General features: G+C 32.4%; 1 protein-coding gene across 4 annotated transcripts in view; it reads left to right on the top strand.

Moving 5' to 3' along the window:
- Nucleotides 1-22,704, top strand: part of KIAA2026 (KIAA2026 ortholog) — a 105,526-nt gene that overhangs the window by 45,369 nt on the left and 37,453 nt on the right. For 3 of the 4 annotated variants that reach the window (XR_006889048.1, XM_046664166.1, XM_046664163.1), the window contains 2 exons: nt 7,481-7,560; nt 16,148-16,237. Coding sequence is in view for 3 of the 4 variants with exons in the window: in XM_046664166.1 (XP_046520122.1) it covers nt 7,481-7,560; nt 16,148-16,237 (170 nt within the window). In the remaining variant the exon portion in view is untranslated. The remainder of the gene's footprint in view (nt 1-7,480; nt 7,561-16,147; nt 16,238-22,704) is intronic. The other variant, XM_046664165.1, reaches the window with a different exon arrangement.

The raw sequence follows: 22,704 nt of genomic DNA, 5'->3' as shown, positions 1-22,704 counted from the left end.
CTTTCAATTAAACAACATGGAAGGCTCTGATTGACACAATGAAGTACACATGTATGCATATGTATGTATGTGTTTATGAGTCAAGTTTTATATTATCCCACATTTTTAAAACCCAGAGCAGAGGTTTTATGTACTAACAACAGCAACAAAAAATACTGGTGCAGTATATTTGAATTTAATTTTCATTTGAAAATCTTTGGACGTTATATTTTTACATTTCTCTGAACCAATTTCTCCATAAGTGATGCTTCCCATCACTTATGAGAAGTGGTTTTCTTCCCAGGCTAAGGGCAGTATAGTACAATGGAAAAAGCACTGATACCAGGAGGTATCAATCCCAGGACTGAAGTTCATAGCAACTAGCTCCTTAAACCAAGGCAAGTCAGATTACCTTTCTGGGTCTCAGCTTCTTCCCAAATCATATATTTTTCAGCATATCCAGAAAAAATGTTGTGAAATATAAGGAAAAAATTACATAACTAATAACACATGAAGCCTTTTTATATAAGAGGATTTGTAAGTTTGTCTTACATCAAATTTAAATACTCAATATATTTGTCACAAGCCTGTTTAAACAGTAACAACAAAAAATCCTATAAAAATTTTCAGTGTTTGCTGTTTTCTAATTACTCAAGGTGTTCTTGCTTTTTCTATTGTTTGCCTTTTAATCAGCTTGTCTCCTTTATCCAAAGGATAGGTAAGATTAAAGCAGATGATCAACTTCTTTTATTAACCCTAATAAAAAGTTGCCTGATTGGGAAAAACTTGAATTGTTTACTAAAATGAGTTGTGGTTTATCATCATTATTTGTTGATTTTAGTTTTTTACGCCTTCCCTCAGTAACAAAAATAATTAAGATTTGACAATAATTTGGTAATGAGTTGGCAAATGAGGGAGTGAATTTTGTTTAGCTGATATAATTGCTGTTAAGTCTTAGTTATTTAAATCATTAAATACAAGTAAATGTATTTTTAAATGTGTATGTAACGTATCATTGATAAAGAAATAGTATAAAATTTACTATCAAGAACAAGCTTAATTTGTTGAACTGAAAATTGCAAAGTGGTCCACACTTACCAAAGTGATAAAAAGCTACAATTTTTTAAAGTAACTTTCAAAAACAAGCCTTTTAAATTTTACAATCAATCCATTAGGCTATATAAATTTAGTTTGTAGGTCCTTCTAGTTCTTCTATGTGAGCCACCACCACAGCATAGCTACTGACAGACGAGTGGTGTGGTTCCACGCCCAGAAACCAAAGCAGGGCCGCCAAAGCAGACCACACTGAACTTTAACCACTAGGCTATCAGGGCTGAATCCTTTCTCACTCTTTTTAAAAGTGAGCTCCATGGTCATAGATTTGGGAAATAAATGTTCCTCTTATTGATTTACATTGTTCATTAGTACGGGTCCACAATGCATTTTACAAACTCTTGTATCAGATATGCTTTGGAATTTAGAAATCTTCAGGTTTTAGAAGGATATTATGATGTATATAATGTTTACTAAGTAACGTCCCCAGTGGAGCTTGGGGCAGCCTCTATAATCAAACACATAATTTCTACAGAAAAATGTATGAATAGTCTGATTAAATGAGGTGAAGTCTATAAAGAACCTCATAACAGTTGAGGTCAGGTTTTGCTACCATATAAATCATTTTTAAAACTTCAGTTTTCAGAACCTTTTGGACTTCTGAATTGTGGTTAAGTGACGTGGGGCCTGTATATTAAGGACTCTGGAAAGTGAAGATAAGAAAACTGTTTAGTTTTATTTAACCTAGTATTTTTTCAAGTTTATTTAAACACAGCTTTTTTTCAAGTAATAGTATTCTGTGGAATATGCTTTGGGATAAGCTATGTCATCATGACTGATACATGAACCTTCACTTAAGGTGGACTAAATTCTACATATGGTTAATCTGGTCCATTTTATGTTGATTACCACAGCCTTTAATTTTTGGTGGAATCTCCAAATTTAGTAACCCGCCTTATTGGGATGGGAGATGATTTTTAGTAAAGGGCACAAAGACAAATTGGTTGAAAATGATTTAATAATTTTAGTGCACTGTGAGGCAGTTTTGCAACTTTGAAGCATTTTTATCTGTTTTTCAGAATTGCAATTTTTTTTCTGCTTTTTAAATTTTGAATTTATTTTTAGTTATTTAAGCCTCTTCCTCATTCTTGGAAACATTATAGAATAGAAAAACATTGGAATTTTTCTCTGTTGTGGATACTTATAATGCTAGATACTTCTCCTTGTTAATACTTATGTATAAAATTTATTCATAATAGTTGCATTTATTTCTAGGTTATTTTGATGATTGTCTCCCCTTTATTCTATAACGTTCTTGAGGACAGAAGGATTATTTCTGGTTTTGCACCCTTAGCATTTAGCACAGTGACTGACACATTGTATAGGAATTTATTGGATAAATAAATGAACATACATAATATGGCACATTAATATGTATTTTCCATATGCTTTTCAAGGCACTTAGATTTTTGAATTGGATTAGACCATAAATGCCATTTTGCAATCTGCTTTTTTTCCACGTAACAGTATACCATGAACATCTTTGTGCAATAAATAGATTTCCGCAGCATTGTCTTAAATGACTGCTAGGATTCTGTTACGTGTATTTTGTAGTTATTTAACCAATCTCCTTATTAGATGTTTTGGTTGTTTGCAATAATATACTGTTATAGATTGTGTAGGGCAGGTAGAGTTGGTTGAAATAGAAATTTTAAAAATTAGAGGACTTTTCATAAAACCTGAAAAAACAGAAAAATGATTAAAGATACATGAATTGTTACAAAAAGCTTATAATTTTTTAAGTTATTCATTTCAACCAGTTTCGTTTGGACATTTTTTTCCCTTCTCACATGGTCATTATTTTCAACCAAATCATTTTGTGGTAGCTCTTCTAAACTGATTAAAATAAATAAGACAAGTAGTGTTCTTCTCTTATGGGTGAAGAAACTAAGCTTCAAAAATGGTAAATTTTAATAATTAAGTATATAGTAAAGACATACAATGAAAGGTGAAGGAGAGAGTAAATCTGTGTGCTATAGTAGTTTGGGAAGGTTTCACAGAGGGTGAGGGACTTTAAAGAATAATGGGGATTGGATAGATGAAAAATAGTAACATGAGCAAAAGCTTGAAGGTATAATTAAGTCAAGTGTCACTGAAAAAATTAGCACAGAGAAAAACTTAAGGAAAAAGTTGAGGTTTTAGAAGTTGAATGATGGGAATATGCCATTTTGGGGTAAGATCTTTCTGGGCAGGTGATGCTTGAATCAGGAGCACAGTGCAAGGAAATGAGCTTGAAGTAAGACACATCAAATGTGTAAAAAGCAGTGAGCTGGGGCCGGGCCCATGGCCCAGTGGTTAAGTTCACATGCTCTGCTTTGGGGACACGGGGTTTTGCCGGGTTGGATCCTGGGTGTGGACATGGCACCACTCATCAAGCCATGCTGAGGCGGCATCCCACATAGCAGAACTAGAAGGCCCTACAACCAGAATATCCAACTATGTACTGGGGGGTTTTGGGGAGAAGAAGAAGAAGAAGAAAAAGATTGGCAACAGATGTTAGCTCAGGGACGATCTTTAAAAAAAAAAACAAAAATGAGCTGCTTTGTAGGGAAATAACTGAGAAAGTAATGTAATCTACAATGTTTTATTACATCCAGGCCCATATTTGTGAAAAGGATGTATAGTTCTGTGTTGATAGCACTATAGAACCTAACTGTGTAGATCTGAATATTATATTCTATTTTGTGGGACCAGGTGTCTTAGTGTGATGGGAGTAAAAGACCTGGGATATGATTAAGTAAGTGATAGAGGAACAGAAGCCCACTGGGGGGCAGTATGTAACTTGCCCTCTGTATATCTTGCCATGGAGCAAAACCAGACTACCAAAAGAAAGGCTGTGTGGCTTTGTAGTATCCCATGCTCCATTTTAAAAGTAGTATTTAATAAAAAGGAAGAGCTAATTTTTACTGAAGAATACAGGAAAGTTTGTATTCAGATTGTTTTTATGAGGTTATAGACTGAAGGTATTAAGTAATACTGAATATGCATATCTTCTAACCTTAATCAAAAGAAATCCTCTGAAATCAATCAGAAACAGATTACATCCCTGCAGAAAGTTTGAAAGAATGCAGTATTTTACCATAAAAAGAGCACAGCTTTGAAGTAAGACAGATCTAGTGCAAATATAGCTTCAGTGCATATTAGCTACAAGTCCTCCATCAATTTATTTACCTGTTTATAGCCTGTTTCTTTATCTGTGAAAAATGAGTTACTACCACCTTGCTGTATTGTTACAAAGATTAATTGGAATAGCAAATACATAGTACCTAACGTGGTGCTTGGCATGGTGGTAGCAATCAATAAATGGTAACTATGATTTTTGAAAGATTAGAATTACATAGTGGAAAGAGCCTGGACTTTGGACTTAGAATCCCTGACTATGGTGCTTACTTGCAGTGTAACACTTGAGTAAGTTAAGAAATCTTTTTGATCTTTAATTATCTCACAATAAAATGGGGTATTGCCTACCTTGGAGAGTTGTTTTGAGAATTAACTGAGATAATTTATAATTTATATGTAAGTGCTAACTGTCTGACACATAGTAGGCTCTCAGTAAATGTTAGTTCTTTTACCACCACTCCTAGGTCATCTTGTGAATTCTTTGGTAAATTGAAGTCATTGTCAATGTTTTCCTCGTTATAAAATGGACCCAAGTGGACCCTCAGAGTTGTAAACAATTACCTGCCTCCCTTTTCCTATTCCTAGACTGGTGAAATTTCTGATGAAAAGTAGGATTCTTGTATTTAAGGATCGTTTCTGCTAATTTATTATATGCTAAATGCTGTAAATACAAAGTGAGTAATGTGATTCTGTCATCAATAATTCAGGAAGAAAAACATATAAACATAATTACAATACTGTATAAGAAGTGTTACATTAATTGATATGTGTACAAAGTACCTGTGAGCAAGGAGTAAGTTACTAAAAGAATTTGAAGGTTAAAAGATAATATTTTGTTTAGACTCTTATCATCATAGCTTAGCTAAGGCAGATAACAACTAACATTTATGGATCACTTACCATGTGCCTAGCAGTAGTCTAAACTCTTTACATGTTTTAACTTATTTAATTCTCACAAAGTAGGGAATATCATTATCCCTGTTTTACAGATGAAGAAATCACACAAGGAAATAAATCAATTTGCAGCCAGTAGGTGATTAAAGCTGGTATTCAAACCCAGGTAGTTTAGTACCAAAACTCAAGCTTAAAATCACTACACAATACTGCCTCCAGTTACTTAATCACTTAAGTATCCTAATGACATGGGAAAGGAAATGCCCAGTAACCACCTCAGCTGCTTAATCCATTAAAGTAGAGTGGCTGCTAGAGTTAGCTGAGAATGTAGTATCTGAATTTAGTGCCTATGTGACAACAATATGAAATTCATTGGGAATCTCAAGGGTGACCTCTGTTGTGCTTATAAATAAATACAAAATCAAATGATTTTTATAAAGCTAATTAGAGCAGGGCTTGGGCAGAGGGAGCAGTTTAAGGAAGGATTTCATTTCTTTCAAATTGTTGTAAGCCTTCCCAGATGTAGATCAGTAAGGCCATTAAATCTTTGCCCATGAAACTTAAAAAATGGTAAAGATGGTGTATAGAGGACAGGCATCCTGATGTTCAGATTCATGAGTCCTCTTGAAAGGTACCTATTGCACCCAGTTTAGAAATCAATTACTAAGCTATATTACAGAGATACCAAGAATTTAATCACTTCTCACTGAATATTGCTTGTTTAAGGAGCCCACGCACTTACCTATTTTTGTAGGAGTTTAGTTCTGATATAGGTGCACTGTAAGCACAGAAGCAAATAATGGTGATGAGAAAAGAAATGTATGTATTTTAATTTAATTAAAAGCAAATGTCAAATGACAGCAAGTTGGTACTTAGAACAAGACGGTAAAACCCATGTGAACCTCAGGAGATCAAAATTAACAGTAGTTCAAGCATAGTATACATGCATTTTGAGTCAAAAGTCAGAAATTATCCAAATTACAGTTGTGTGATATGATTAAAAAGGAATACAGAAGAAAATACACTTATATTATAAACAGGAATTGTGCATACCAGTTGAATAAAATGTTGCAATCAAATTGACTGTTTTCCTGCAAGATCTTACCTGTACAGGAAAATGTTTAGAAAGGAACAAGAGAGATTATGTAGAGCAAAGTTACTTTATGTACCTTCTTATTTTCCCTTCTGAAAAAATAGTTACTTTTAAGCTGATTTTAGCCTATAAATGATTGTGAACTAAAATTAACTTTTGAGTATTTTCGATTATTTTTTTTTTAAGATTGGCACCTGAGCTAACGTCTGTTGCCAATCTTCTTTTTCTTCTTCTTCTTCCCCCAAAGCGTCCCCGTACCTAGTTGTATATTCTAGTTATAGATCGTTCTGGCTGTGCTATGTGGGATGCCGCCTCAGCATGGCTTGATGAGTGGTGCCATGTCCGTGCCCAGGATCCGAACCAGCAAAACCCCAGGTAGCCAAAGCAGAGCACTCAAACCTAACCACTCAGCCACAGGCCAGCCCCTTGATTAACTTTTTTATTCCCTTACATAGATTGTGGGCCCCTGGAGCACAGAGTTTCCATTTCATAATTCTTTGTTGTCCCCATAAATTGTATAGTGCCCTATATCTCATCTTTATTGAATAATTAACCAATTCATTTGATTTTGCTAATTGCAAATTGGGAAAAAACATATTTACTTTAACATGTTCCTTTCTAAAAATAGAGGTTATATGTGTATGTGTATGAACATATACTTCAGTCTATGCGTTGAATTTCTTTAAGAATATGGATTTATTTTTCCCAGTAGTTTCTGATTGCACAAATGACTAGGTGCACTTTGCAGGGAGCTGTTTACCTTGTTCTCAAACTGGTTATTGAATACTGCCAAAGGCAGCCCATTAGGTGAGTGCAGAGCTGAAGAGGTAGAAAAACCTTGTTTCCTAAGTTACTGAGAGGATTTTCACATTAGGTTGGCTCATGACCACATCTTTATAGTTCTATGCAAGTTCCTGACTATGGGAGTCGTTGTTAAAGGTAAGGTTTTTCTTACGTAATCTCACTTTACGTTGTGAATTCCATTTTAACAGAGCAGTAGTAATGTGACTGTTTTGCTGCTAACTGTGCAACACATTGGAGACTGTAGTAGTTGTGTTCTTATATAAAGAAATTAGCACTTGTTAATATGTCAGTTACGGGTAGTTATAGTTTTTTAATGTTTGCTTTTCCTAGGGCTTGTTTTGATTCATCATTTTTATTTAACTCACTGGAAGCCATCTGTTAGTTATATTTTAACTTTCAAGGTTCTATGTAATTTGGTTTTTGTTAATGAAATGCTATAAACAGCATTATGAAGCTTTTCTCTTTTAATCTTGAAAGGAAAAAAATCCATATCTAAAAAAGCAATCACAAAGAAGAGGAAAACTGTCACAAAGTCACCTACTGTACCAGAATTTCAGGTAAATGTTTCAATTTTGTCTCAACATTTTTTTAGTTTAATTTCTTTTTCAGTGTTTATATTGTTCCTCAAGAGATTCGTTGAATTCTACTGTAACACACATACTTTCAATGAAATGTTTGCAATTATAACTTTTTTCCCTGCAAGCACAGACGTAGCTAAGATTTAATCTGCTGGTATTTCAAAATTTTTTTATCTCTCTTTTTGTCTGTTGATAGTGAAAAAATCTCTGTGGTTTTTTTATATGCTCTACTGTATTATAGAAGTAGTTAAATAGAAATATATATAAAAATAAGTTTGTAAGTGAAAGTCTTCTAAGAACATAATTTGTACATGGTAATATTGCCTAGGTAATTCGTTTTCATTTATTTGGGCACTGTAGAAATGATAGATTTATTAACTTAAAAAACAAATCTTTTAACTCTTAGCTATATATGAACTTCATAGAGAATATTAAGTAAAAGTTAATGGCCTTTAAACATTTCTACAAAAATATAGGAATTCGCTTGTACCGCCATATGATTATGTGAAGAGTTTTTTGTTTGTAGCTGATACTTAGAGTAAGCAAAGAATCTCGCCCTAAATAAATATTTATTTTCTAATTTATAAAAGCTATGTTTTCTTCAACAAATGACTTTCTTTAAAAATGTCTTTGTATTAGTGTGTCCAGTCTATTTCTGAAAGTTTTGTGACCTACTACTAAATTGCCAAAAAATAAAAGTGATGTTAAAATGAATTTCTATGATTCTCAAGAAGAAAATAAAGGAGTAATAACTATGAAAATATATATTGTGAGTTTAGTAGTTACATATATCCAAAAATGTAGACACAGCTGTTTTTCAGTAAAAATCCTATTTTTTGGAAATGTTCTTATGGAAGTTACTAATTAATAAAAGTTTAATATTTTTAAATGAACAGTGAAAGAAAATAGACATGATTTTCTCTTAGTATTATTTTAGAATAGAGTATTTTTAATAACATTCTTAGGATGAATTACAAACATTTCTACAAAATCCTTTTATATAAAGTAAACTTGGTTCTAGCATATTTAGTAAAAAATGTGTATTTGCTGTTTACTTAGAGGCCTTTCCACCATTGCTTGTACGTGTTATTTAATGCTATAATAGTATATCATCCTTCGACTGATGTCATGCTAGCCTTTGCTATTTCTTCCACTCATTTTTTTTCTTAATCCCTCAAAGTATTCATCCTGGGAATATAGATCTCAGGATAGATCTGGCCCGCTGTTGATATTTGTCTCCATTCCTATCTTAGTGGCTGGACTTTTATATGTAATAAGTGGCATAGACAGTGTTTTTAAAATTGCAGGTGATATTCATTAGTTAGACATGAAATCAATTTAGTGGATTCCATGACCTGCATCTGTTTCTTAAGGTAACAAAGTTAAAATAGGAAAGAATTTATAAGTATGTCAAAAATATTACCCAGTAAGGATAATGTTGTTTCATGAAACTTTGCTTTCGATCATGTGTGTTTTATACTGGGTGCAGTGCAAAAATGTATTTTTGACCATGGGTTGTGAGCAGAAAAGTTTGAAAAATACTGTCTTAAGTGATGCTTTTTGTCAGTCACTGACCAATTTGCTTACCACTGTCAGAAACTTAAGGTCAAAAGTACATGTTTTGCTGGAGTGAGCTGTTTAAAATAAATAAATAAGGTCCCCTTCCTGGTTCTTAAGGTGTCCTAGAATGTGTGTGTCTGTGTGTGTGTGTTTGGCTAGGAATGGGGAATAGAGTTATGAGAATAGTGGTTCTTATGCCTAGTTTACGATATGAATACCATGGTGTTACTCATAAAGAAAACTGACAGCTATCTCCCAGGAAATAGGTCATTTGCTTCAAATAAGCCAAGAATAGGAGATAGGCAGTTTTAGTCATTAGTAAACTTTGTTACATGCAAAACTTATAGTTTTGCATCTCAAAATAATTTTATGTAGAGTTTCTTTAATTACTTGAAAGTTCCCCACATTTAAGAAGACTATTATATAATAAAGAAGTGAATTTATTTTCTTCCCAAAAGCTCTAGTAATATGACATTTAGCACCTCAAATTCTGCAGATTATTCGTTTTATCCAAGTTGTTTTAAATATCACATTTCTACTATTAATAGCTAGAAGATTTTCTTCATAGTATTCATTCTTAAATGCCTCATTGCTGAAAATAATGAAACTGTTGATGAATAGATATTAGACCCCTTTTGCAAAATCTGACCTATTTGCCACAGACTTGTTGTCTTTAAATTGACAGTAAAACATGCTTAGAAAGAAATATTTTCAGGGGTTAAATTGTGAAGTTTACTTTTTTTAAGTCCTAATGAATTTAAAAAGTGAATCCTGTTTTAATCTCAACTACTTTTTAATTTGACAGTGTTTTTGTTGCCTTTTTTAAAGCTAGAACTCAAACTCCTCTGCCTGTTTGCTTTAGGAAAAATCCTTGTTTATTTATGTAGATACCTGATATCTATACCTCAGTTTAAGAAGAAGATCATCCACCCCTATTTAAAGTATACATTGTATTATTCAAATGGTGGGTTGGATTTATTTTTTTTAAGTATTGTAAAGGGACTCATCATACTTGTGCCACTTTTTCCTAAAAGTTATGTCAGTGGTTCTCAAACTTTATATAGTATAAAAATAATCTGATGCCTTTATTAAAAATGAAAATTCCTGGGTTTCATCCTCAAGGTTTCATCCTTGCTTCAGTGGGTTAGGGGGGTTCTAGTAATCTGCATAGTGGTTAAGCATATGGATTCTGGAACCAGTTTACTTTGGGTTCGAATGCCAGCTTTACCATTAACTCTGTAACCTTGGGTAAGTTACTTACCTCTTTGTGCCTCCAATTCCTCATATATACAATGTGGTAATAATAGTACCTTACTCTTAGAGTTGTGAGGATTAAGTGATGGAACTTATTGTTTTGTTATTTATTTTTTCAAATAAGCATGCCAGATGCTTCAGACAAAAAGTACTGTGTTATAAGTAGGAAAATCAATTAAGAATTGGCTTAAAGCATCTATTATTGACCTTTCCTGCTTTTTCCAGTTACTTGAGACCTTGAAATAAATCTCAGATTTGGTCGTATTTCATAAATCATGCAAGGTCATGATTAAGCCTACACGAATTTCAAAAGTGAAAAGCCAAGTAGTAGTATTTGTATCATTATATTTAATCAGAGTGAAAATTTATGCTTAGCCCTACTCTGGTGTTATGGTGGGTTACACAGTTGGCTTATAGGAGAATGTGTTGGATTTTTTTAGCTAGCAATAATTGCAAAAATTAGGAAGTACTTTTATTTTTAGTATTTAGCATATTGGTGATTTAAGCTTTTATATCAAATTTAATAGTTATTTATGACTTTTTAAAAATGACTAAATCATTTTTTTTTTTAAGGATTGGCACCTGGGCTAACAACTGTTCCCAATCTTTTTTTTTTTTTCTGCGTTTATCTCCCCAACCTCCCCCCCCCACACAGTTGTATGTCTTAGTTGCATGTCCTTCTAGTTGTGGGATGTGGGATGCCGCCTCAACGTAGCCTGACAAGCAGTGCCACGTCCACGTCCAGGATCCTAACCCTGGGCTGCTGCAGCGGAGCGTGAACTTAACCAGTCGGCCACAGAGCCGGCCCCATTTTTTATTTTTCTTTATCAGTTTCATAATGTAAGAAAGACTGTTAACTGAAAAGTGAATATCAATTTTCTTAATAAAGTTAAATTTTTACCAAAATTTGAGAGAGAAATCTTATATGAATTCTCTTTTTGTACACATTTATAATAAAGACATAGAAAGTATTTAAAAATACTTCCTATGTATGTCAAGAGTGTGTCATCTCAATAATAAGTTTTTAATATAAGAGCCTTGGTTACCGTAACTCTGCTTTTCATTGGTAACCGAAATCTTTCACGTAATACATATTTGCTCCTGTTCCATAGGTGTGATTAATTCTAAAGGCTGCTTTGCAGAGGAAGTCCAGAATCCAGCTGCTAAGACTTGCATAGTAGCATTGTTTTCAAACATAAGCATAAACTCACTGATCCTTAACATACCTCTGGAAAAACTGTATTTCTCCATTTAACCAATGGAGAAGCTAAGGGATGTGAAAAATTGAGACTAAAATTAAAATAAGACTTTGCTTCACTGTTAAGGATCTTTGATTATATTATTATGTTGAATTGCCACCTCTTAAAATGAGTATTTTTAACTTTAGCTTTTTGTTTCACTTTAACAGTATGGGTTTTTACTTCCCCCTAAAATTCTCTGAATTTTTAAGTATAGTGCATTGAGAGAAGCATCTGTTTTTAATCACATAGTAGTAAAAAATATCTTACCTTGTCAATCAGACTTGTTTTTCACATCACACATGATATCCTTACTTGCAGGTTTTGAAATAGTCATTATTGCTGGTATGGTGATCATAAGAAGTGAGAAAGCATTTTCCTGTTCTCATAGTTTTAACGGATGTTAATATAATTTTAGTTTAAATACAACATAAATTCTAAATTTACAACATGCATTTAGTGTTTTACTTACAAGTTTTATAATAAATTATAGGATTGTTTTATTAGAATGGTAGTGAATGTGGACTTATTGTTTTGTACCTGTTCATTTTGACTTTTCTGCATTGTTTTCCCTTTGCTTTTTAATGTAATTCACTATATTGTTTATCTTTGTATGCTACCTTATGTCCTTTCTGAAATGATTAAAGTAAATATCTCTCAAACCTATTGAGTTTATACCCAAAGGGCATAATTTTTAGCTTGAAGTAGTGTTAAAGTTAAGGAATGATTTATTTTCTAAGTTTTCTGAGATGTGGTCATGGAGTTCTTTTGATCTGTATAGGACCTCCCCTCCCCCACTACATACACGCATTTCTGGTTCTCGAGTTGAAGAGAGGTCCTTTGAATATTTACCATTTAATAGAAATGGAAGCTTAGATATCCTAAACTATAATACATGTTCAATTGTTGTTAGATTTTTTATTTTGTTTTGTTTCAAAAGACCCGTTAAAGAATATGATGCAGTAGGAGGATGATGAGTCCTAGGTTCTATGGTTTCCTCTACCAGTGTGTCGTCTTAGATTACTTTACCTCTGTTAGTTTTAATTAGCTTATATATGAATTGGAGACACATCTTTTTAGTCTAGGCCAAGGTTTGGACCAAATTACATATTTTTGGTCCCTTTCAGCTCTAAGATTTATGATTTTGTGACTGTGTCGTGAGTTGCATCACGTGAAAGGTTAACTTGAGGGAGGATATGACAACCTAAAGAGATTCTTCCTGGGGGATAAATCTCTTCTTATAACTTCTGCAGTATGACTGAAAGAAAACCTTCTCTCATGTGTGATGGCAGTGTGACCTAACTGTAGTCTGAGCTGCTGTGGAGCTTCCCTTTTCACCCCTGGAGGCCCTGAGCCTCAGATATGTTTTTCAAATTCAAGGTAATGAGAAGGAAGTTTTAATAATAAGGTGTTTTGCTTTGTTCAAAAGTTGCATCTGTTCTCCTTATTAAGGTGAACTTCACTTACTGGATTGATTTTGTGTGTGTGTGTGTGTGTGTGTGTGAGGAAGATTGGCCCAGAGCTAACATCTGTTGCCAATCTTCCACTTTTTGCTTGAGGAAGATTGACCCTGAGCTAACATCTATGCCAGTCTTCCTCTATTTTGTATGTGGGATGCTGCCACAGCATGGCTTGATGAGCAGTCTGTAGGTCTGTGCCTGGGATCTGAACCCACAAACCTCGGGCTGCCGAAGTGGAGTGCGAGAACTTACCCACTACTCCACCAAGCTAGCCCCATATTGGATTGATTCTATTTTTAAAAGCGCTATTTGAAGTTGAGTTGAGTTTAAAAGCCACACATATGCCTTACTTTGTAAAACAGAAGAAATACAGGGTGTATATGACAGAGTTGTCATTAATCAAATTATTTTTTTCTTTTGATATTAGTCACAAAATTAGAATTATGTTCCTATACAAGAATTTTCTAATAGCTTAACTTGACTGTATATTTTAGGTATCTATATTAGGTATATATTACGTCTATATGTAGAGAGAGGTATAGATTAGCATATAAAGAGAGTATCAGTTGTTTTGTAGATATTAAGTCATTTTAAGATAACTTCAAAGTAAATATTATTAAAAATATTTTAACCCTCAAATTCAATGAAATTTGTGTTTGAGTCATGTTATTTATTTGAAGGAACATTTGTCTTATAATTGTGCATTTAATTCGGTATTCCATTTTCTATTTGGAAATTAATCTTTTTGAATTTTCTTACTCATTAGCTTCCATAGTACCAGAATATTTTGGTAGCCATGCAGATTTATAATTCATAATCATTTAGTACCTCACTGCTCAAAAGTGTGATCTGCAGATTATACCTGGGAACTTGGTAGAAATGCAGAATCCTAGGTCCCACCTCAGACCTACTAAATCAAAAACTACATTTTAACAAGATTCCCAGGTGATTCTTAAGCACATGAAATTAAAATTTGAGAAGCAGTGATTTAGTACAACTTACTAACTAGATACCTAAGCCACTTGAAAGTTATTTTATAGCTCGTAAGCTATGGAAATCATTCATGGTTTGACTTCAGAACTGTGTTATCTACTCCTTTAAATGGATTATAAATATTTGTTCATCTCATGACTAACTGCTAATTAAAAGATCTTAAATTTTTTAGGATGGGTTTTGTTGTAAGGGTGTATGTTTTCATTGTTAGTGTAAGTTTTTACAAACTACATGCAGAATGTACTCTTATTTCTTGTATATTGAGACAGCCTAAGTGAAAGTGAAAATTCCTCTGAGCTTTGCCATATGTGTAAATGAGAAATCTATGCTGTGATATTAACTAATACACCAAGTTCAGTGAAAAGGGTGTAACCATCTGCATTCTCTGAGGGCAAATTTGACTTGGTAGTCATGATAGCAGATTATGCAATAGAAAGTTTAGTTCCCACTGAGTACTTACTAAAAACCTGGTGTTGGGCCAACATTATTCTGAGGCTTTATAGATATAATAGAAGTTAAAGACATTGTCCAGTTCTAGAAGCACTTACATAGTTGGCCAGTCCACTGCTTGACCATCAGCATTTCTTCTATAACTTCCAAATAACAGATTTGGCAAATGGAAATGTGTAGTTTTTAATAAATATCAGCTGCACTGTCCTGCTACATCACTGTGTACTGTTTTCTACTCTGAAATTAATACTGGTTACTTAAATACATCTTTCCTGCTTTGTCAGTTCTGTGAGTTTGAAATTATGTAGATATTTCTATTAATAATTAATACTTACTGAAATTTATAATATCTGTGATAATTTTTTCTTAGTCTGTTAGGTTGAAACATGTTGCCACTTTTGTAGATCAAAGGTGTTTCAGCTATTTCATATGGTTCAACCTAATAATAAAGGAAGTTTTAGGGGCTTCTAGCCTCCTATTTTTGTCACTTAGTTACTCGAAATGATCTTATTGTAACACACTTTTACTTTTGTTGTTTTTGTTTGTTTTCTTTTAAAAGAAAGTGTGCCTTTTAGGAAAATAATACCCTTACACAGAAATTGATGAATGTAACAAACATGAGCTGATAAAAATTAAATTAATAGCTTTTATAAATATAATATTTTTTAATTATCATACAGTATAAACATTACAAGACTTTCATTAATCTAAAACTTTGCCACTGTATGTGGTTCCAGTTTTGTTTTATAAGTCTTTTCTTTTTCACAATAGATTTTTTAAAATATGAGCTTAAATTATTTTAGGAAAAAAGTTAAATATGTTGAATTAATTGGAAAAATTCAGTATTTTACAAGAACTAAAATGTAGTTATTAATATTTTTGTTGCTGACACTTCACTATTTAAAACTTTAGTAATTAAGCCAATTAGTTTGATTATTAATAGCTAAAAACCAATTATTTTGGCCATTTGCTAACATTACCAAAGTGAAATAAAATGAGCCACACAATTATGAAAGGAAATAGATGCTATCTGTGGGGATGGTTTTATTAAAGACTACTAAGATCATGTTAAGAGCGTACTTTCGTTTACTTCTTTGACTATATTACATGTAGTTCAAGTCCTTCTTTATTAGAAATCCCAACAGCAATGATACAGTTTGTTTAATTGTATATTTAGCAACCAAAGCAAAGGTATAATGACAGTTCTCCAGGGTGCATTTATTCACCTACTAGGAGATGCCTGTTGAAGCATTTCTTAAAGGTGATCCAGTAAACTGTGAAATCTAGGGTGAGTTTCCAGATCTTTGTCATTCTGGGCCGAAAGTTGATAAGGTTAAGAAAGTACCTGGATTATAAAACAAACTGAGAGGTGAGGATGTGGGACGAAACCACCAATGTTGAAATTTCAGCTATTTTTATACTAAGCCTGAAGTTCATACATCATAACAAGTAAATATCTTTTAAAATATAAACTGCGGAGCTTTCTTTGCTTTTTGCTGTTACAAAGACAAATAATTGTAAATTCAGTGTATGTTAAAACAACTTCTGTTACCACATTTTGGGTGTTTTATATTATGTGTTATCAAGCTGTGTTTTTGTGTTTTATTTTAGCTTATTTGCACTAATCTTGATGAACTCAGGGAATTAATCACAAAAATCGAGAATGAACTCAAAGATCTGGAAAACAGTAGAAAAAAATCGGTAGGTGTTGATCCAAAAGTTCTATCTATTATTGTCAGCATTAAAATTTATTCCTGCTTTTTTCTAAAGCCTTTTTTATCTTGTTCTCCTGGATTACATAAAAATTTGCAATGACAAATAGAAACATTGTTTCTTTTATTTCTCCTATGTGGTCTAGTTTTCATTTTTAATAGACAAAAATGGTGCCGGGGCAAGTAAATTAATTTTGTTTGCCTGGTTTATATCAGGTATAGTTTTAGGTATTTCCCAATATACTGGTTGGTTGTTTTCTGACTGGTAGTTTTTTGGTAATGCTTACCTCGCAGATATTCTTAATTAGTAATGTACTTTTAATGGAAGTTTATTGCTTGGTAACATAAAATTTTAATTAGGTGTGATATAAATAACAGATGTAAATTGTTTAATCCTGCCCCCAGATGTTTTTGATACATGCTTAACAATATGTCTTTTTTAAGAACCTTTATCAGCTAAAGGTCTTTTTTTAACTTTCACTATGTATTCTAAATTCATAATTAATCTTTACCTTCATTTTTCATTGTTCTTGAGAGAATAGTGTGTGAGGGCATTATATTTATTCACTCAGCACTTGGTAAAGCACTCAATTATGTTATTTATTAAATGAGTAATAACCATTTAACTGGCATTCGTAGTTCGGTTATATCACGGATTTGAAACACAATTACACACCAATAAATGGGGAAGGCTTTAAGCTTTGAAGAAAATCAACGATCATTTAAAACTTCCTTTGTTCTGTGCCTTAGGAGTGTCATGAAGCCACTTTTAGGTCTTTGCTCAGAACTTGTTAATCTAGAATTACATATAAATTACGGTTAGTGACAGAGCAAGCTTCATATCAGCAGATTTGTAGTAGTCATTTTATATGCTGTTTAGAAAAGACATATTTATAGCATTCTGAAGGGAGGAAACTGAAGTACTGAAAAGTAAAACGTTCTGAGGTTATTTAATACAGGAGAAAATCAGCCTTAAACATTTCAGGAGTCTCTCATGTGATATGCCTGAGAATATCACTATAATCTAGGAGATAGAATAATGTTCATAATGATAGCCATCACTTAATAAGAAAACATATTCAATATACAATCTGAGAATGCAGAAAGCTGCATATTTTAGAAATATTTCCATTGAAAATGGTTTAGACCCTTATTAGACTTATGTTTTTCATATATGTATACTTTAGTATGTGGGCAATCTCTTGATATGAAAGACCAAGTGTTTTAAAATTTACCTCTGTGATATGTATCTCAAACAACATTTATGTTAGAATATTTTTTCCTCAGTCAAAAGTTTTTTTTAATATATTTCATGTTATATACTTATAAAGGACTGATTCTATGCCTTAATAGGCAAGAATAGTCTTTTAATCGGTGTTATTTATAATTTTTTGCTGAAGCTGTTTGTTTTAGTGGCTTGTCCATACTTCATGACTCTAAACAGGATTCTGTTAAATGAATTTGCTAATTGTTTTTCATGCTGCAGTTAAACATAATAGATGCATCTTAATTTGTTCCCATATTATAAATTAGGGTTTTATTTGTTTTTAATGGATAGTTTTAATCAGAATAGATTTATGTACTTATGGCGTGTGTTGTAAGAGAAAAAGACTTCTGCAAGCATCCTAGAGTCTTTCTGTAAAGCTATTCACTTCACTTCCATTGGTGATATGAGGTATAAGCATATTGCCTTCCTTCACAGGAACCAGTAGAAGAAGAATAAACGAAAACATAAATTACAAATACTTGACCTGTAGTCTTTGGGGACGTGTTTATCAGAAAACTTGAGGTTATATATAGAGTTTAATTGATTAAATTTTGTGTCTCTAAATTTGACTCCTGGTATTTGCATATTAGTTTTAAAATATGTTTTCTGCTTTTCAAGAAATAGAAATTCTTGGAACTGTACTTAGTGGGAGTAATTTTGTTAGGATTACCAGCATATAGGCTATTTCTCTTTAATTTAAACTGCCTAAAAGATTGTTTTCATGAACAGCTTATCTCAGCCAATGAAATGGCCATACAACATAAAGGAAATAGACATAAAAGTTTGCATCTCAGTATCATTCCTTATTTTACAAAAGCTAGTACTGAGTGTGATAGATGTTAATTGTAGGAATTAAATTTATTGAATGTTTATGTTAATATTAAATACCAGTGTGTTTGTCTGGTATCAATTGGGAATAAGGTGATCCATTTAACTGAATTTTCTCTATAACTGAAACCTAAACCTTCAATACTAAAACTCTTATTTTAATTGTTAATGAAAAACTTCCCTGCCTCCTTGTACTGTATTGAACACAATTTAACTGTTTCTTGATGACTCAAAGATCATTATGAATATCCATAATTGTGCTGATACCCTGAAAATCGATTGATATCAGTAACTTTAATTATACATTCACCAAAAGGTCTTTATGCCATATATTTTGAAGGTTTTTGTTTGTTTGTATTTTTGCTTTTGTTCTGTCTCTTCATTGTCAACTTATCATTTCTTGTGTGTATCCATGTGCTAGCCCTAGCTGATATACTGTGGATTACAAACCAAGTAACCATATTTATTAGAATTGGGCTTATGGTAAGGACCTAAGGGACTTTCTTAATAATGAAACGCATGAAGTTGCTGATATTGACAGCTGTTTTGACTGATTTCTTGCTTTGTGGGCTTCCTTTACTGTTGCCAGAAAATCAAGTGTTAATATTGATCTTCATAAGAGAAGATCACTGTCAAAACTAAAATAGCATTTAGAGTCAAAACCATCCTATTATTCAGCATCAGTTTTCATATCTACAATAATGGCTCCAATAACAGAGGATATATTCCATATAAACATTTGGTTGTCATAAATGCCATTGCTAAAGATGGAAATTAGATATTGATAGAAAATTTAAAATGGATTCACATAAACACCTGGCTGCTTTAGGGGGCTGCTTCTCTGCAGGGCCTTTCCAGATAGTTTTCCTACCAAAGCAACAAGGAATTATTCCATTTTCTCACTTAGGTCAATATTCCATTGAAAAAGCTTTCTTAACCTTTAGAAATGTTTGCCAATGAGCTACTCATTGTTTTGGAAATTTTACAGTCTTTTAAAATCTAGATTGTTTACTCATTCTTGCAAGACAGCTAATTCCATTTATGGTTAGTAATCTGAGGAGAGAAAAATGCTTTAATTTTCTTGTTTGCTCTAGTTCATTTGATCCCATTAGTTTATTTAGAAGCTTATTTAATAAAAGATCGACATCCCTTAGCTCCTGCAGTCCTAGACCTATTTATTGTATACCTGACATTTGTTTAAAGTGAGGCATCTGGTTGAGATAAATAGAAGAATATAGTTTGACAAAGTCCTTTAATTTTGTCTTTCTCATTATTATTTAGATTATAGGATTATTTAGTGAGCTAAAGAAGAAATCATAACATTTTCTTGTTTTTTTATCTTTGAGGTTTTAGTTGAGATAAAATTTGTATTTTGCTTCATTATTTGGAAAATATCCTTTTTAACCTAGGAAATTTATGAGTTTTCCAGAAAGAGCTAAGATATTGATAAATTTGCCTGATCCTATTATATTTGAAATTTACTAGATGTTATTGACTTCTAAATAATCAAAATGGAAGATTTTGTCAGGCTTAACCAGAAGTGGTTATATTTCTGAGTTTTTATGTGACTCCTTTTTTTCTCAAATCTGCTTAATTTTCTTGTGTTTTATATCATAATTTAGATCGTCAAAGAGGTGTTAATCTTTTTTTCTTTAATAAGGAAAGATCTCCGTAGAGATTGGATGTAATAGAAAGTGAACATCTGCACAACCAGAAGGATCTGCAGCTGGAATATACAGCTATGTACTGGGAGGCTTTGGGGAGAAGAAGGGGAAAGAAATGAACATTTGACAAAAATAAGACGTTATTTATAAGAAAAGAAACCTTGTCTAGATTATATAATGATAAATGATAGTCTTATCAACATACATAAACTAAAATTTAAAATATAAGACCATATCTTTTCTAATACATCTTTTAGCAGTTTAAGGATCTCAACACTAAGCAGAATTTAAGATGGGCTTCAGGTATTTCTAAATTTCATAATCAGCATGTAAGAAAAGCTATAACTGCCTGTGCTCGTTGATCCTATAATCCTATTTGTGATTTAACTTTTATTCTCCCCATTTTTACCCCCTAAAAAAGTAATTTACACAATGGTGTGTTCAGCTGACTACCTCTAATAGTGGAAATTTGGAAAAAGCCCATATGTCTAACAGTAGGGAGGTGACTAACCAAGCAGTAATATTAACACGACAGTATATTATGTAACTAGTAAAATAAAATATTTGTAGGTCTTTGTTACTACATGGAAATGCTTATGAAATGTTAAATTTTAAAAATATACAAAATAATATGTGCATAATGATTACAATATGCAAAAAGCCATGTTAAAAAGAATTGGAAAAGAATTTCAAGTAATGAATAAAATTAATCTTAGTATGTTCTTAAAGTAATTTAAATTCATAATGCAATAATAATACTTCTCTTGCTTAACCAAAAGCTGAACTTTAGCTAGATGAAACATTAGAGAAATCAGAGGCTTAGATCAGAGGTGGTGACACCCCATTTTTTGGTCACAGAGTTCTCTATAAGCCAGAGGTTATCAGGGATGGTTCCTCCCCACTACCCCACACCCCAGAGACTTTTAGCAATGTCTGAAGACATTTTTGGTTGTCATAGTTGAAGAGGTGGTACTGGCACTTAATGGATAGAGGCCAATGATGCTGCTAAAAACATCTTACATTATAATAATCCTACAATGCACATAACAGCCCTCAGAATAAAGAATTATCTGACCTCAAATGTCAGTTGTGCAGGGATTGCAAAACCCAGGCATAAACCCATAATTGCTAAAGGCCCTATTCTCTCATTTTGTTTGCTGTTGCCAACTTATGGGGAGAAAACAAGTTGCAGTTTTGAAAATTAGGTAGAAATCAATGAAGTCATATACCAGATCCCATAACTGAGAGTATTTTATTACATCATATACTTCTAATTCAGACTCATAGTTGATGGAACTTGTGAATGTCAGTATTAACTTTACTCTTTATGATTATATCAGATAGTTTAAAAAGATTCTTGATCTTAGCTTCAGATCCATCTTAGCTGTCTTCAATCCATTATGATGTATGGCCTCTCTTAAGAATGTTCACCATTTACCTTTTGCCTTCCTTAGTATAAGAAATGAAGAAGTTACAAATAACATGGTTGTATACGTATTTTCTTCATTCGTTTTTAGAAAGATGATATAGTCTTAAAAAGTGAAGATGTAAGGAATGATAAACAGGTAAATGGAAAAATATAGTCAAATTATGTATAAAACTTCACTTATTATATGAATTTATATGGGCCCAAAAACATAATTGCATATAATAAAAGCTTGATATAAGGCAAAAAAATTATACGTTAGTCTTATTTTCTAACACCTGTAACAAAGAAATTTTACTCTATTATAATGAAGAATTATGGGATTTTTCCTTCTTCTCTCCATTCCGTATCTCATTTGCTCACAGTGAGGGATAAAATCAAAATTATTTTATAGCCAGCTGTTTAGAGTACAAATTCTATTTTACTACAGTGTAAGGAACTTTAGGTACATTCAGAGTCCTGAATATGCCCTGATTAACTTTATTTAATGACTTTACTTGTAGATGTGGTTGTAGTAATCTCTAAATCGTCCTTAAAATTAGTTTTATTTAAGGTCTTGACAATTATATGATTATGTATATTGTTTTCTTATTCTAGTTTGTATGGTAAACTATTTAATGGTTAACAAAACTGGAAACTGTCTCAGTTGTGGGGGGAAAAATCACTTTGTCTTTAAATAGTCATATTTAAAGCTTTTAAAAAATTAAAATGACCTTTTGGAAACCCTGCACAACAGATAAAATAAGTTTCTTTACCTGTCTTAGTTACAGATTCTAACTTATTCCTGAGGCAAATATTTCCTTAATGTCTTCTGTGTGCTGTGCATAATACCAGGAACTCAGTAGGGATCCAGAGTTAAAACAAAGTCTTTATCCTCAAGGAATTCACTTATAGAGCTTAAGATTTTATCCCCAATCCTGGGGATAAATTTTTAATTTTAATCAGGGTTGTTTGGGCTCACTCCTGTCCTTTTGTATAAGATTTAATCTAATTTTCAAGCTGTGTTCATGCAGAAGTCACCAAACACTCTAGACATTTGCTCGCTTCCTTTAATTGCATGTTTATGTTGTTTGGGAGTAGGGTAAAGGGGCAGATAACATATGAACTTTATGAAGAATCAAATGTTAACTGACATGTTCAAAATAATAGTGAAAAAAGAAAGCTAGATGACAGGAAATGTGAACCAGAACAATATATAAGTGGTAAGACAAAGCTTCAATTGACTGTAATCACTGAATTATCTGAGAGTGCATTATCCTCATTTATCTATG

Source organism: Equus quagga, chromosome 6, assembly GCF_021613505.1.
Source record: "Equus quagga isolate Etosha38 chromosome 6, UCLA_HA_Equagga_1.0, whole genome shotgun sequence".
Classification (NCBI taxonomy): Eukaryota; Metazoa; Chordata; class Mammalia; order Perissodactyla; family Equidae; genus Equus; species Equus quagga.
Note: the sequence above shows the minus strand (reverse complement) of the source record. Positions and strands in the feature narration are given on the sequence as shown.